Source organism: Odocoileus virginianus, chromosome 22 (genome assembly GCF_023699985.2).
Source record: "Odocoileus virginianus isolate 20LAN1187 ecotype Illinois chromosome 22, Ovbor_1.2, whole genome shotgun sequence".
NCBI lineage: Eukaryota > Metazoa > Chordata > Mammalia > Artiodactyla > Cervidae > Odocoileus > Odocoileus virginianus.
Window position 1 is genome coordinate 33,967,852 of NC_069695.1, and position 17,549 is coordinate 33,985,400.

Below are 17,549 nucleotides of genomic sequence, written 5' to 3' on the forward strand. Positions count from 1 at the left end.
TTAAAAAACTTTCACTAGTGATCAAAGAGGTACTATGAAATTTGAGATACTGTCCTCGTCATCCAAATCAAATTTCAGACTTTCTGTAGGTCCTTTTTTGGTCTAATATTCTGTATGCTGAGCTTCTTCAGATAATGTATATGTATATAGGACTCTAACTTTCAAGTTTTTTTTCCCATTATTTTCAAGGGTTCCAGACTAACAGTATTGTTTCTCAGAGTAAGAAGTTAGTTTGCATGTATACCCATGGCTGATTCATGTCAATGTATGGCAAAAACCACTACAATATTATAAAGTAATTAGCCTCCAATTAAAATAAATAAATTGAGTAAAAAAATAATGATGTACTCAATAAATGCTTAATATATTTGCCTTTCAAAAAAATAAAAAGAAGTTCGTTTGGCCTTGACTTTCTAGGATAGTTTTTAATCATCTAGGTTACTGATTTATCAACTGGTATAAACTGCGTGTATGTGTGGTTAGGACTTTTCCACATTCCATGGTAGAAATAACCTTTTCTTCTTTACTAGTAGTGACTTGCCCATTGAATATGTAAACACATGCATAAAGCCAAGGGTGCATTACTTGTTTTTCAATATTTTAAAAAACATTTTTGGGAAGTATAACATATATAAAATGAAATGACCAAATCCTAAGTAAACAATTTTCACATAATGAACACTAATATTCTGTATAAAGAACTGAAACATTACTTCCGTCTAAGAGGTCCACATAACTTCCTCTTAAAAATATATTCTTTAAAATTAAGATATTTTCTCTTGGCTCTCAACACTGAAAATACTGGAAGCATTATTAATTTATTTTAAAGAATGAATATAAAATTGGTTCAGTTAATTTGTATCAGCAGGACTTAGCACAATAACTGATGAATAATGCTGCTTAATAATCACTCCTTAAATCTGTTGAATTTTTAGACTTAACATTGTTTAGGATTACTTTTTTTGATGTTCCCCAAGTTACAAAGCAAGATTTAAAAATGTTTTCAGGAAATAGCTTCATCTGAAATTTTTATGAAGAGATGCTTAGCAAATAAAGTAGCTTAAGATTTGGATTACTTAATTATTGCCTTGTAAAGCATTATTAATTTTCTATGGAAAGGAATGATGTTTTTTTTTGTCGTATCTAAATATCCTTCCAATTGCATTCCCTAGGTATTTTCTCTGATTTTTAAAATTATTAAAATCGACAGGCCATCCATTCTCTTCACCAAGTGTGCACTATTAGTAAAATTTTATATGTTCTGTCAACAATTTGATGTGATAAAGCAACGGTTTTTCTGTAGTTCACACAGCACTGGGGCTCTGCAAAGCATCTCTGGGGGTTCTTTGATGTCTAGACAGTTTAAATTATGCCTGCTCCCCTGCCTCCAAATTTCACCCCGTTCTGCTTCAGGGGTTGTGGGAAATGAAAACAAGCCAGAAGGGTTCCACAGCCCTACAGCCTAGGGAGGAAGACAAACAAATAGAAGAAGCTGTATATCTACCCTGGCAGGTGTATAGGGAAGGCCCGGTTACAGGGCACGGCAGAAAGAAAGGAAGTGGGGGCAAATAGTGTCCTGATGGTTTATTTCTGATTATATTCCCAATGTGGAGCTGTCAATATATGAGCATTGTGGAGAAAATGAAAACATTGTGGAAGTGTAGGGAAGAAAGTGGAATTTACCTTTTACTCCAGTCCTCCAGAGTTTACAGCCAAATCTAAGAGTTTGGTGTGTTTCTTGTATGCTGTCTTATTTATTGAAATAGTGAGACGTAGAATTGCATTTTAAGCTGGAAAACTAACTTTTTTTCCCTTTTTTCTTTGTTTTCTCTTTTTATAAATTGGGATATCGCAATTCTTCCAATTCATCCTTTTAGAAAGTAAGTAACTTTTGAAATTTTAGAGATTTTTGAATTAAAATGTTGATGTGTTATTATTTCATATACAATATACACAGACACATAGTCTATTCCAGGATTTTTGCTTTTAGATTGTGACTTAGGCAATTAACTCACATTGTGAGCAAGTATTTTTAATTTAAAACTAAGGAATATTACATAGAAGATGTCTATGCTCTCTAAGAATACAGACTTTTAACACATATTTGCCTCATCTTTTTTCATACCCACAATAAGACATTGTGTTTTTTTAATATATACAGATATATAAATATATATTTATATATTTCTTAAAGCTGGCCTAGGTATACTTGCTGAATCTTTTTTTTTCTGAATATTAAAATAATAGAAATACATCAATGAGACTTTTATTTGTTCTTGTTCAGTGGCAGTTACTTAGGACATTCCCTTTTTCAGGGAAAGCAGTCCATAATTTCTAGACTCTGTGGAAATGTTGAAGATGATAGCAATAAGTAAAGGGTATGAAAGATTTTTAAAATTCACTTTCCTATGTATATGCAGTGGGTGAAAGTTACTTCCCAGTAAGTACTTCATCTTTCAGTGCTAAAGTTTTGAAGTTTTTAAATGAATGGGCCATTTAATTTGATTTTTTTCTATGAAGAAATGCAATTGATATGTTTAAAACTAAGTGACTAATCAGCCTGAGTAGTAAAGTTTACATTTGATTGCAAAATATTTTTAATTCTTCTGAAGTGCAAATGTATAGCTTTAAAATAAAGCAGATTTCCTGTTTGTTTTGGGGAAAATTACAGTAGTCTTTGAGACTTTTCGATATCTGTGTCATGTGATTGTAAATTATATGTTGTTAACATATTTCCCCAGTAAATCTTGAATTTATTGAGTTATTAAACAATATAATTTAATAATATATTCATATTCAACAGAACTTATTATTTATATGAAACTGGGTATTATCACTTATATTTGAAGCAGGCATAGCATTAAACCGCTATTTATTAGTCATTTTGTCTTCCACAATTATCTTTGGTTTACTGTACCTTAGAAAGAATATGTAAATTATAGTGATATTAAATTATGTCTGTTCAGTATCTTTTAGTTGTCTTTAAATCTGTATTCTCTAAAATGCTAAATCTGAGTTCTTGAAATTGTGTGTATTAGGACCTTAGCAAAGAAGAACAGGAAGAATGTGGGTGAGGTTTGAAAGGTGCACAATTAGTATTATTAAGTTTTATATTTTAAAACCAGCTACATTGTTTCATTTATATGTATAGGGTTCTATTTTACTTGTAGTGCTAGCATTTTCTTGCCAGGTCCCTACAGAAAAATCTGTGTTTCTGACAGTTTCGCCAAATTAAAGCTCCACAAATCTGGTATAATAATTCCCAGCTTCAAATTGTCTGTGCTTTTTCTGATGAGAATAATGATAAAAATATATATTTTACAGTGTTCAGTGTAACATGTATAGCCTTGTTTATCTGAAATTTATTCATGGACAGCTATTTCTGGGAGATGAATGTATTTTACTTTATAAGGAAGGCTTGGCCCACTTTACATATGCGCAGAACATCTTTTGTGAGGAAAAATAATGAAATGAGGTCCGTAGGCTTGTAGAAGCTTCGAGAGGAAAGCTTGTTGCAAAAACTCCCAGCGTTGTTTCCATGTGTACCTCGCTGTTCTGTGCTGTTCTATGACCAGGTTTATACTAGGGCTCTTGCTTCCTGTCAGACCAGATGGAATCATATTGATGTGTTGGCATAGAGAAACTGTTTCCTAAAATAATAAAGTGTTCTTATTAGAATACTTATAAACCTTTATGACCATGATGTGTATATATGCTGACTGGCTATTAAGTGTGTTGTGGCAACTCAGCAAATTTGGCTTTTTTCATTTTATTAATGAGTATTCGTAGTAAGTAAGAGATGGGACAGTCTTGGTTTTTAGAACACTTTTAGTTTAGTCACGTAAAAATATGTTTCTATCACAGAAATTCAAACTTTGAAACCTTGATATCCTAAAGGTTCTCTTGTCCAAGGATATCTTGGATTATATATCCAGAACCCTAACTAGGTGAATGAGATGGGGAGTAGGGTTTCTAATCTGTATTGATTCAACCAAATATTGATCTTATAGCATATTAGGAAGTAAAGTATATATGGAAACATAAGTAAATGCAAGTAACCGTTCTACCTCTAAATTCGGATATACAGAAATAACAGTTTACAAACAAAACACAAAAGAAGTTCTAAAGTTACCCCAGAAAATATATATGTATTGTACATTTCATAAACATCTTTTTAATTATATGAATACATTTCAATGATGTTTGTGCATATGTGTTTTTATATTTTAATCAATATTTAATAGTTTGATTCCTTTAAAAAAAATCTGTTTTCATAGTTCAGTCACTTCTTTACTGCAGAACATCATCATTAGCTGGGTAGGATTCCCAAACACATATTTTATTTGACAAATAAAGAGCTAAGGAAAGAATGTCACTGAAGAAGCACAGATATAGATTTTTATCTGGCCTTGTGAGAAGTGCAATCCCATGAGTAACTTAAATACTTGTAATTTTAAATCAGTTCTTCCCTGGTTTCTTATTATTCTTTTGTTGCTTTTCAACCTATAGGATGGAGCTGTCCTTGAACTTGGTTTATTTGATCATTCAAGTGCAACCATCAAGTTGTCTGTAATATTTAAAACCTGAGGCTTCATGGTATTATTTGCAAAATAACACCACATAAATGTTTGGGCTTTGGTTTCTTTGAAATACAGTGTTGGTTGCTTTATGAATAAAAGCATAATTTCAATTCAGGAGACTTTTTGCCTGAAGCCTATAAGACAGATGCATCTGATTAACTTTGGCAAAACTGGACTGGCCTGTTATTGTAATGTAGATGTTTTCGGGGTTGGGAGGATATTTTAAAAAGGCATGCAAGAGGGTCTTTTTTTTTTTTTCCCTAAGAGACTGAGAACGGTTTTGCCCCAGAAACTGCATCTCAGACTGCTTCATTTTTTGCACACTTTTATTTTCTAGTGGAACTTCTCCATTAGCCTGTCTGAATGCAATGCTTCACACTAACACGCGAATCGGGGATGGAACATTCTTCAAAATCCCTGGGAAGTCAGGCCTCTATGCTCTCAAAGTAAGTTGGACTGTTCTGCATATTATGTCTGTTATTACTATGTATCATGCCTTTATTCAGACATGTGAAGGTAAACAAAATTAGATTTGGGTGAGGGGTAGAATGACCCCTTTGCCTTTTAAATGTTTTCAGATGTCTTAAAAATGATTTTGTATTAAGAATAAACAATGACATTTTTCTTTAAAGAAAGCATATCTGTGGTTTCACTCTAACATATAGTAATGGAAAATGGTTGTGGCTTCCTTGAAATTCTTGGTTCTTAAAAATTTACATGGAGGAGTGCCATGGTTCATCAGCCAAAAGTTTTAAGATGATCACAGTGGCCAAAAAAAACTATTTGATTTGATGATTACACATTGATATACCGGCTTCACACCTGTATGTCTGTCTTTTGTAAAAATAAGAAATGTATCCATTCCTCTTGAAAATTTGCTGTTTTAAATGTTATTCAAATTTGAAAGAAACAGTGATCTCAAGGAAGTTTTTACTAATAAAAGCTTTTACTTGTATGAGAACAGAGAAATTAAAAGCTTCAGATAACCAAGTCTTAATGGTTTTAGTGTAATTTCCATTTACATCTGGAATGGAAATGCCACGTAAGATGCCAAATTCCAGAGGACAAAAGCTGATACAAATGGCTGCATAACTTAGAACATGCAAAATCAGTGTATTTTCTTGCAAATTAAAAAAAGTATCAGCTTTAGTAAATGATGAGTTACGTTTAAAATTCATTAATTTCCTTTGAGAAGTTTCTTCTGTTTTATTTTTAATGTTAAAAGTTATACCTGGCAAAATTGGGGATTCTTTCTCAGCTCTTAAGCATCAGGCTCTTGTTCTGTGTGTGTGTTTCAGAAAATAATACAAGTTAATCAAAAGACTTGTATTATTTATTATTTTTTGTAGCTACTTGGGGGTTAATTTATGATTACATCCAAGTTGTAAAGCCATTTTCCAAAATGAAGACGGTAGAATTGAGAAGAACAGAAACAACATATGGCAAAAAGAAACTTAGTCTTTTGTGTAGATTTTAAAGGTTATCTCCCCCCAAAATTAACTATGGCAGTGTGCTTTTCCCAGTAACCCACCCCCCTCCAAGGAGTGGTTTTAAATTAAAAAATAAATCAGTATTGCAATTTAAAATCACAAGTAACTTTGATAATTCCTTAGGGCTCTGGAAGTATTTTGAGTGTTTTCCGTTGCTGATACATCTCCATAAATCATTATTTTTAAAATAATATAGAAAGAGGAGTCATCATGCTCAGCCGATGGAACTTTGGATTTAGGCTGTGAGTCTGAATTGGATGGCTCAGAGATGGCGGAGGCCAATGCCAGTGGGGAAGGAAATGGAGGTAAGTGTGGCAGATTTCAAGATAGAAATCCTGTTCTCTGAAAGGTTATGTAGAGTTCCAATAACTTGCTAATTGAATTCCCTACCATTATTGATACAATTTTAAGTTTTTGCCACCGTTTATCATTAAACAATTCTGATTCTAAAGGTTAGCACCTAAGAAAAGTATCCAGTTGTTTGCTTTTTGTTTTATTTTGCTCTTTAACAGTATGGATTGCCCTGCATAGTACTCTTGAGTGTTATCATTGTATTTCTTGTGCAAGGTGAGAGGCTTACTGAGGTTTGCTGTGGTTTAATCCTTATGTGAGGCTTGAGACGGCTGATGTTTGGTTTCTGATTGTGCTGATTTTTTCTGTGAACCCAAGTAATTTTATAGGAACTTTGTTCCTAGGTTTGTCTTTAATAAATTAAGCTTAATGTTAACATTCCTCACAGTGAAACAGGGACCAAATGAGTTATATTCTTATGAAATGCTTTTGAAAAGTGAACAACCCTTCTGGAATTCTAAGGGGGCATTTTCCACTTGAATTCTGTCCATGTGGATTCATTTTTAACTTTCTCAAGACATTTGCATTATGATCTGTTGGTGTATGTAATTTCTGTACTGCAGTTTTGGCAAACCTTTGCTCCACAAAAACTGCTGTTCTTTTCTATTTTTTTAACCTAACTCACTGGTCCCCCAAGTGGACCCAGATCGTGATTTGAGAGGAAGACTGTGTCATTAATGTCTGTGTTGGTGGACTCATAGAAATCAGTAAATTACCATTAAATAAACAAACCTTAAAGGATCCTTGCAGAAACAACTTATTTCAGTAATAGCCCAAAGCCATTCATTTTATTAATGGTCGTAGGAGTCCCTTTGTATTCTGACTAGCCACTCCTGCCCTTTAAACTGGTGTCTTTCTGATAGTCCCCTAGAGGCTGATTTTGCTCCAGAGCCATCTGACCTGTAGCCAAGGTGCTGAGTTATTATAGGAAACACAGATTCTTGTCTTAGTAAAATGGCTGAAATCAGCTTTGTAGACTTTTTTTTTAAACCAACTTTCATTTAATTTGGTGTCCTTATTCCTCCTGTACCTTTTGAAAACCCCCCACCACTATTATGGTAGTGCTGTGAACTTTGGCAGGTCCTTGTGTATACAAAGAGAACAGAGCAGAGATGCATGACAATTTCTGGATTTCTGGAAGGGCTAGTGAATGGGGCACATCCTTCTCCTTCAGTGGCTGAATGGGAATCTTATTGGGTTCTCTTGCTGTACTGCATGCTTGCATGAACACTTGCATCCTTCCTCTCTCTCCACCTCCTTTCAGTTAATGTACATCAACATATATATTGAGTGTCTGCTATGTGCCGAGTACTGTTCTCAACATTATAGTTGTTGCAGTTAAAAAGAAGAACAGAAAAAGACCTCTCTTGGATTTTATATTGGTAGAGAGAGAGACAATAAGCAAGATAAATATGTGAAATTTACAGCTTATTTAGTGCTGTCAAGTGTTATGGGGCAAAATCAATTAAATAAGGAGATAAGAACAAGAGAGAGGTACATCTGAGAAAAGACCCATGGGAGTGAGGGAGCAGGCATTTGATGAGAGTTCTAGACAGAAGAAGCAGCAATTATAAAGGCCTTAAAACAGGAGAGTGCCTGGAATGTTCCAGAAACATTAGGTCAGTGTGGTTGGAGTCCAGAGTGAGCAAGGGAGAAGATAGTAAGATACAGTTTCAAGGAAGTTATGGAGTACCATGACACCGAACTTTGTTTTGAGTGAGATGTTAAGCCACTGCAGGGTTTTGAGCTAGAAGGACAATGATCTCAGGCCTTAGTAGGATCACTAAGTACAAAAAAACCATATATAAGAGAACAAGGACAAAAAGGGGGAGATGAGTTAGAAAGCTATTGGTGTAATCTAGATAAGAGATGATGGAGTTCAAATAACAGGAGTAGCAATGAAAGTGATGGAAAGTAATTGAATTCTAGGGTAGACCCAATAGGAACTGCTGAAATTAGGGTAGTTATGAGATAAAGAAAGGAGTTGGAGATGACTTCAGAGTTTTGAGTGTCAGCAAGTAGAACTATTTAACTTAGATGGAATACCTGCAAGAGCGTTTGGGGTGGGGGATGGTGACAGAGGAGCTCAATGTAGGGCATATTAAACATGATATTAATTTTCTGCATCCAAGTGAATATGTGAAATAACTGGACTTATCTGTCTTAGATTAATGGGAAAGACTTTGCTGGAAATACACACTTGAAAGTGGTCAGTTTATAGATGAGCTTTAAAGATAAGAAACTGGATGAAATCACCAAGAAATTGAAGGCACATAGAAAAGAGGAGAGGCTCAAAGACTGAGCTTAGAGTACTTGAAATTTAAGAGGTTGGAGAGATTATAGGAACCAGCAAATGAGACAGAGGATAAGTGGACAGACAACTTATGTTGTCTGTTCTGAAAACAAAATGAAGAAAGTGGGTCTGGGGAGGATGTAACTCAAACATGTCAATTGCTCTCTCTGTGTCAACTTACAATGAAGGCCGAGGGAAAAACATTGGATTTAGTTTTGTGAGGTTATTGACGATGACTGTTTTTATCATACAGTGAGACCACAAGCATGAATGGAGTGTGTTCAAGAGAATGGGAGAACAGAAATTGGGAGACCCCAAGTGCAGTCAGTTCTTTCAAGGTTTTTTGAGATAAAGGGAAGGAGTGAAATGGGGACATGGCTGTAAAAGAAAGTGGAAGAAAGGAAAATTTTCTGAATATGAGAGATAAATGTGAGAACAATCATGTACTGTTGGGAAGAAATGCAGTTGAAGAGGTTTCGATGAGGAACGTGTCCTGTTGCCATGTACTTGATTGGATGAGAGGGAAGGAGATCTGTGAAGCAGATGAAGAGATTGGCACTCTTCAGGAGTATTGACTAGTGCTGTAAGGAAGCAATAGGAAAAATGAGGCTGCTGGATAGAAATGAAGGTAGGTGAGTATATGGGGAGGGGCTGCACAAGTTCACTTCTTAATGCTCCATTTTTCTCCGTGAAATAGGAAATCAGTTCTTCAGCCCCAGGTGAAGATGGAGAGGTAGCTCCGTAAATCTAAGGAGAAGATAGAAAATGTTTGTCTTGGGTCTGACGTCATTAAGGACAGTTCTGAGACTGCTGATCCTGAATTTAATGTGAGAACAGCCAGCATGCTTGTGTATTTTTCTCTGGTCATATTGATGACCACTCTGTGGGTGCAGAGTAGACACAATGTTGAAATGGACCAGAGCTGGGGTTTTGCCAGGAGTGAATGATGAGGCCAGGGAGGGACGCAGGAGTTGAGGGTGCATGGCATGGAGCATCAAGATCCATCTCTGTGGAATTTAAGCTGGTTGTGGGGGTTGAGCAAAGGCACATTTGTGTGAGGAATGGCGTGAAGGCGGAGGTGCAGGTCTCCTTAGGGAGGAAGAATTGTTTGGTTTGGTGTTCAAGAGGAAATGAGTTGGAAGGGTAGGTGATGTAAGAGTGGAATATGTGAAATTGAGGTTGTAGTTGTTGTTAAGTTGCTAAATCATGTCTAACTCTTTGCTACCCCATGGTAGCCTGCCAAGCTCCTCTGTCCATGGGATTTCCGAGGCAAGAATGCTGGAGTGGGTTGCCATTTCCTTCTCCAAGGGATCTTCCCAACTCAGGGATCTAATCCCCATCTCCTGCATTGGCAGGCAGACTCTTTACCACTGAGCCACCAGGGAAGCCCCTAAACTTGAGGTTAGGGTGGATTATGGGAGGTGTGTCTGAGCTGAGAAGAAAGAGGGAGGGGAGGTTGAAGGCTGTTAGGAATGGCTAGGTAGTGTGGGCCCTCTTCAGAGTGTCCTGGACGAGGTGATCATCAGTGACTGAAATTGAGCAGCCCTTCCTTTGCCCAACTTCCTGTCATGGAGCAGGGTCAACATGGAGGAAATATGGCCTTTTCTTATCCGCACAAGGATGTTGTAAAGGCTGGTGGTAGCCCTGCCTTGAAATAGTAGAGAATCATCTGTGTGGATATTGAAACAGACAGTTATGATAGAACTAGCATTGAAAGGGTGTGATATTTAGGAGCTAAAATCTTCCAGAGATGAAAGGGAGTAACCCAGGAGTTGGTAGATAATTACAGTAAGGAGGAACGGTCTGTTGACGGGAGATACAATGCTGGAGGCGTTTAAGGAGCAGGAAGGAGCATGGAGGTCACATGTCCCGTTTTCAGGCCCAGCAATACAAGATGTGTGGGAAAGACACAGGCTGCTACCTGAGAAGGTTCCAGGGGAAGTAGTGTCCATGGGCGAGGGCCAGGTCAATCAGATTTTGCTGGTGACTAATCCCAACTTTCAGAAGAAAGAGTGGGAGGGTTTTAGTGGTTCTGAAGGGGTCCAGGGCAGGGTGAAAGCACTTAGGCAATAATTAAACCACAACAGGGATAAGCAAACTCCCCTAATTTGAAATGTGAATGAGTACTTCACCAGAGAGGGCATACCCACACATCTCCAGCTAATGGGACCAAAACTGGATTTCCTGGCCTCTCCTTTGAAGTTGTACTAATGAAATTGCTTTGAGAAATCACTGAAAGAATGGTAAATAGCTTATTTCCTTGAGTGTTCCTTGACTTGCCCACTTTTACATCTTATTGCAAACCACAATTGCTTCTTGTAGAACGAGTGTGTTCCCTATCTATATGAATACCATATACTTCTGTGTACAGTCCATTAACCCCAGGATAGATTTTCAAACCTCGATACTGAAAATATGTTGAGTGCTCACAACGCCTATCCTTTGTGAACTGTTTACATGTAGACTGATTAATGCTGACAGCACTCCTGTGAGAGTCAGACTTCCTAGGCTCCGTTGCTGTATTTTATTGAATTTTTCTATTTTTGATTTTTATTTTGTTTATTTATATTTTTAATTTTAATTTTTTTTTTTTACCAGCAAGGAAACAGACTTAGAGGTTCAGTGTTTCATTCAGGTGGCATGCTCAGGTTGATGTGAGTGACCCCAAAAGCCAGGCTCTGACCACTCTACGACCCTGCCTGGAACGTTGGGGAACACTCATAGCCCGGGAGTAACTGGTGCAGTTTAGCTTTGCAAAAGTTGTCCAACTCTGTTCTGCTGCTAAACTTGAGAATTTGACAAAGAGGAACCACCGGCTTATCCAAATGAAGGAGTGGGCTACCACATGATTTCTTACAAATCAGTAATAAATGCCATGAACCTGAACTGGTTTAGATGATTTCCTTACTTACTCTATTTCTAATAGGTGTTTGAACCAGCAGTTAGATTGGGTATAATTTCCACACTTCTTACAGCTGTACAAATACGCTTTGAAAATATAATTGGAGAGGGAAGGTGGGGAAGTGTGGGGTTGTAGGGGCCATGGGAGAGAGGGCAGGGGGAGAGGAGGGTCCCACCATCTGTTTTTTAAATCTTTATTCTCTTCTGCTTTCCCCATTCCTCCTTTGGGATATGAAAGAGTGAATAGTATTGAAGTGAATAATAACTATCAATTGGTAAGATACCCTTGTGACAGTCCTAAGACTAAGCCTCTGCTACCATAGAGTTATTTCAGATGAACAGAGATTAGCTGACATGTGTTACAGCACTAAAGGGAAACTCAGAAAAGTATTTGAAAAGAAAGTGCTTTACAAAAGCTGGTAACCGGAAAGAAGTCTTGCAGCTTGATTCCAGTGACATGTGGATCTGTAGGTAAAGATAATAACAGCAATGCTTTTGCTTTCTTCTTGCAGTCCATTGGCCAGCAAAACAGATTTGTTTTTAAACAATAGACATTTCCCCAAGTTATTTTGTTTTAAAGTCTGGTTGCATTTTTTTCTTTTTTTTTTACAGTATGGGAAAGGTAATATATTCTCAATTCTAGAATTGACAAGACACAGAACTAGAGCTGTGCATTAGGTTTCTTTGATTCCTAAACAGTTTTTCAAGTTACTAAGAATTAGAGACTCAAGAAAGTAAACTCTTCACATTTTACAGGCTTAGCTCGAGAGGTGAAAGAGTGATTTAGGAGAATCACTTGATATATATATCTTTGTTGACAACCCATGACCATTTATGTCTGTAGAAGTATAGATCTATGTCACCCAAAGAAAATATTTAGAATTTTGTGGACTATTTTAGTCTTAGATTTATGCTTATGTTTGTGTCTGAGTTGCTTTCTGAACATAATACATTGGTATATTATGAGTTTGCTTACACATATTAAGTTGACTTGCAGTATGTGGCTGGCTGTGGAAACCATACATATTTTATAGAAACGATATCATCAGTAGATCGTCTTCACCTCCTTCCCCTTCTGTTCATAAATTGTTATTAACAAGAAAAAAAAAAGCTGCTCTTTTTGTGGCCCTAATATATTTCATGTTTAAAATCCAAAGCAGCCATCCTACTTAATCTTTTAAAATGAGGAAACTGGAGAATGTACAATTTTCATCCATAGAGATCAAAAAAGGTTTCGCTTGTTATTAACCCTAATGGCTTTCAGGGAGGAAGCAGCACTCTAGCTGGAGAATTAGTATTTTCAAAGTCTCTATTTAAGGAATAAGATTATAGAGAACACACATCCTATGTTTTAGTCCTCAGATCCCAGGGTGAATAATGATTCCAGCGTTCACAGAATTTTATGTGGTCCCTTTTCATTATTCCTTATGGCCAGTTTTATAAGCGGGTTTCTGATTGTATGATTCTTGGCAGAGTCATGTTAACTTAATGAAACATTATTCAGCTCACTCTTTGTTTGCGTTGGCTCAGAGGCCACAGTTTGAGGGGCCTTTTTTTCAAAAGTGAAAAGTGCTTTAAGATGGCCTGAAGTGTGTGGATAGGATCTCAGTTGAGACATCAATTACACACAGATGAGCAGCTTCCTGGAGGAAGTGAGAAGGGTACTAATGAAGGTTTCGGCGCCCTCTGGGAGTAGTCACACTGACAGTTTATCCCTGGCAGTTTTATACAAGGGGTGGGAAAGGAGGATGTGTGCACCCTGGAGCCGTGAAGGATGTGTTCAAGTAACTTTTGAAGAGGTCGCCCAACAATTGGGTGTCTCTGCTCGAGGTGGTATTGGTCTGGTGTTGCTGGGCTTTTTCAGGAGCTTGTCTGTGACTGCTCACATGTGATTTTACATCAGATGACACATGAGCCTTCTTTGTGTTCATCATCCATCTCTGCCTGACAGCCATTCCTGAGAATCTTGTAGGAGGGAAGGAATTCTTTCAGCGACTGTGTCAGGTCCCCTTATTTTTCTCAGGTTGAGTGAATTTGTCTTTTATCCAACGTCTGCATTATCGTTAACAGCTTCGTTGGCTCCCAGAGACACCTGTTCCACATTGGTGGCCCAGGGAAACTTAAGTATGTGAAAATGATGTTGTTTTAGTAACACATGGAAGAAAAAACAGAGGAAAAAGAATACTCTTCACAGTCAGAAATGACCATTGGCAGGATATAAAACTTCCTCTGCCCACTCTTTCTCATTCTCCTTTCTTTCATCCCAGCCCACAGCCTTCACAGTTCAGGGGAAGTATGAGGGACTTGAGAGGTTCACGCAGGCCTGGATCCTCTCTCATGTCAGCATTTTGCTTAAACCAGTTGATTCAAGTAGACATTGTTCTAATAGTAAATGCCCAGAGGGATGGGAATCCCACAGTCTTCTTTATATTTGTGTCTCTGTGTTTTTGATAACCTTTATAGTCAAGAATTTTTTCCTTATGCTGAAATCTCTGGAGCTTTTAATTAAACCAATTTTCTCCTTTTTTTCCCCTCTGATGATGAAGAACAGCTGGGCATCATCTTAGCTCCCACCCCCTTCAGCTTAACTTCTCCAAATAACTTATCCCAGCTCTTTCAAACATGACTTATAGATACTATTTTCCATTTCTTTTACCCATTAGGGACCTCTTTTTCTTACATATTTCCCCTTGAACCGTGAACTTTGTTCTTGTGTAAATGGATTTTGGTCAGTTTTAACAGTCCAAGAGTCATGGAGTTAAAAAAAAAAGTTTTTAAGGGCAGATAAAGTGACCCATTTAAGTGTACTTTCCCCTCTCTTCTTGTTCAAGGAGAGAAATATTTCATAATATAGAGATAAAAATTGGAAATAGAGTACAATCTCATGATAAAAGTGAAGTCCCTCTCAAATAAAACCAAAATTAAATGTATTCTCACAATTACTCATCCCGAAGAGTCAGATTTCTTCTTGATTGATATAGTTTGTGATTGATAGAGAGGAAAGAAGAATCCATGCTTTTAAAATGAAGTACTTTTTTCAGTCATGTCAGATAATTAATTCTTTCTTTTTTCTCTAAAGTGACAGTGTGTAACCATTTCTCAAACAGTTAACCATCTGTTTGTCTAACTCTGTTTCTTATACACTGGAGTTACCCTTTATATGTTGAAGTATGAAGTCATTAGTAGTGCCCGTGAATGAAGCACTTACCCTTGACCTGTACCAACCTTTTAATGATATTCTTTCTGGCTGCTTTTTTCTATTTCTCATTTTCTAGATGGCTTGCTGTATTTCTGAGCAGATGTTGCAGGAACTTGCTGCCATGTAGATTACATGTGTTGTGGGTTATAAGAGAAATAGCTTCTAATATCCCCCCCCCACACACACAGCAGCTTATCGTGTTATTTTCCATAATTCTAAGTGGATTCTGTATCGGTTCTATGATAGGAGGGATTAGGTGGTTAAAGGCTGGTACCTATAGGATATGTATGCTTTTTCTAATAAATATCATTATTTCTTATTTTGTTTCTCTTTTCTTATCTGAGTTTCTTGTCTAGATATACAGAGGTACTAATCCAACTAAAATGTCCTGGTGATAAATTGAGTGCTGGTTAGGAGGGATTCCTATACCTTCATTGAGTAAACTGTTCTTCCTAGTTACTTGTAGAAATTCATTGTTTGGTCTGATACAAACCGATGCGTTTGTGAACTATTTGAGGACATTGCAATGAAATTGCAATACATCCAGGTCTGAAATATCAGAAGACCGTCATTTGTAGTGTGTGATACATGCCACCCAAATCATTAATGTGTCTGGCATGATTACATCTTGTAGAGCACGTTCTTACTGATACACATGACTAGTATAATCATGAATCCATCTGATTCGTTCTTCCGCATAGTTTATTTTGCTCTCCTTTCTGCAGACCTCTTCTGACCAAGAAAAGAACTTCATTGACCTAATGTAGCAGACTATATAGTAAAATTTTTAGTTTGTTATTGTTGTTGTTCAGTTGCTTAGTTGTGTCTGACTCTTTGGGACCCCATGGACATACCAGCCTCCTCTTTCCTCCACTGTCTCCTGGAGTTTGCTCAAACTGATGTCCATTGAGTCGGTGATGCTATCTAATCATCTTTGCCACTCCTTTCTCCTTTTGTCGTCAATCTTCCCTAGCCTCAGAGTCTTTTCCAATGAATCAGCTCTTCACATCAGGTGGCCAAAAATTTGGAGCTTCAACATCAGCCCTTCCAATGAATATTCAGGGTTAATTTCCTTTAGGATTGACTGGTTTGATCTTCTTGCAGTGCAAGGAACTCTTAAGAGTCTTCTTCAGCAGTAAATCCATGGCTGATTCATGTCAATGTATGACAAAAACCACTACAATATTGTAAAGTAATTAGCCTCCAACTAATAAAAAAAAGATACAAAAGAAAGAAAGAAAGAAAGCAAGCAAGCAAGCATCAGTTCTGCAGTGCTCAGCCTTACTTATGGTGCATCTCTCACATCTGTACATTACTACTGGAAAAACCATAGCTTTGACTATGGACATTGGTCAGCAAAGTGATGTCTCTGCTTTTTAATATGCTGTATAAGTTTGTCATAGCTTTCCTTCCAAGGAGCAAACGTCTTTTAATTTCATGACTGAAGTCACCATCCAAGTTATACTAGTTGTATTTTATTCATAGAGAATGTTGTTCAAATACTATCTAATACCAATACTTAACAATGTTTAGATACTGTCTCCCTTGAAAGTCTTAGGGGAAAATTGCTGTTTCCATTATTTTATTGCTATTATTTCTGTTTAATTGCTCACCTCTTATACCCTTTGGATGGTTTCTTGTAATGCAACAAGGGAAATTGTTTAAATTGAGATACCTAAATGTATCTTGGAATAAGGACTGCTCTGAGAGAGTGGTTCTCCTCAGTCTGGATCCAAAAAGGATTAAGGAGTTGCCTTTTTCCTGAAAGAAATGAAGTCCTGGAAATATTTAGTTGGGGTCAGTTGAGTTTGTCTGGTTGTCATTAAGTCATCTTCAACAGTTTTTGGCATGTATTTTGCTGCTGTGTATATCCAGAATATCTGATATGCACAATTTTAAATGTAAGTGTGATACATAAAACATAGCACAATCCAAATGTAAACTTTTGGGGTTATTTGCCAAACTGGGGATAATTTTGAATTACCCACTTATTGATCCTTTAAAACAAATTTTAGTTATCACTGCTAGGTCTTCGTAGGGTTGATTTTTCTCAGGCAGAATGAGTAGTTCTCAACCTTCTCTTTTTTAAATCATTCATTTGTTTGTGGCTGTGCTGGGTCTTCATTGCTTGTGAGGGCGTTTGTCCAGTTGCAGTGAGTGGGGGCCGGGCTCTGGTTGCCACGTGCAGGCTTCTCTTTAGGGTGACTCCTCTTGTTGTGGTTCCCAGGCTCCCGAGCACAGGCTCAGTATTTGTGCTAGGGGCCCCTTTGCTCCATGGATGCGGGATCTTCCCAGATCAGGGACAGAACCCACGCCTCCTGCCTTGGCAGACAGATTTTTTACCACTGAGCCACCAGGGAAGCCCGATACCATTGTTTTATGAAAAAAGTTACTTTTAAGAAAACTTAAGGGCTCAAAGTCAGGTCTTAGGTCATCGTCACTGCGTTACCCCTGCATTTTATACGGTCCTTGGCATGAAGGTGTTCAGGAAAAGTGTTGCAATTGAATAAATGATTAATAAATAAACAATTAAGCTCCCTCTAAGATCCATCCCTCTTTTGAAATTGAATTCTAACAGTGTGCCACATTATTAATCCTCACATACCATGTGCTATTTGATTTAAGTTTTTGTAGTTTAGAAGAACTCTGCTAAGCCTATAGTGTATACAGGATCATTTTGATGGAAAACTGTTTTGATTTGAGAGTGTCTGTTTGTTAAGAAAATTGAAAGGAAG

The 17,549-nt window shown here is 37.1% G+C and overlaps 1 protein-coding gene across 1 annotated transcript in view; it reads left to right on the forward strand.

Moving 5' to 3' along the window:
• The window catches only part of ASXL3 (ASXL transcriptional regulator 3), a 186,312-nt gene that overhangs the window by 66,358 nt on the left and 102,405 nt on the right, over positions 1-17,549 (forward strand). Inside the window, exons 3-4 of the mRNA XM_070452801.1 lie at positions 4,918-5,026; positions 6,267-6,375. Of these exons, the coding sequence (XP_070308902.1) occupies positions 4,918-5,026; positions 6,267-6,375 (218 nt within the window). The remainder of the gene's footprint in view (positions 1-4,917; positions 5,027-6,266; positions 6,376-17,549) is intronic.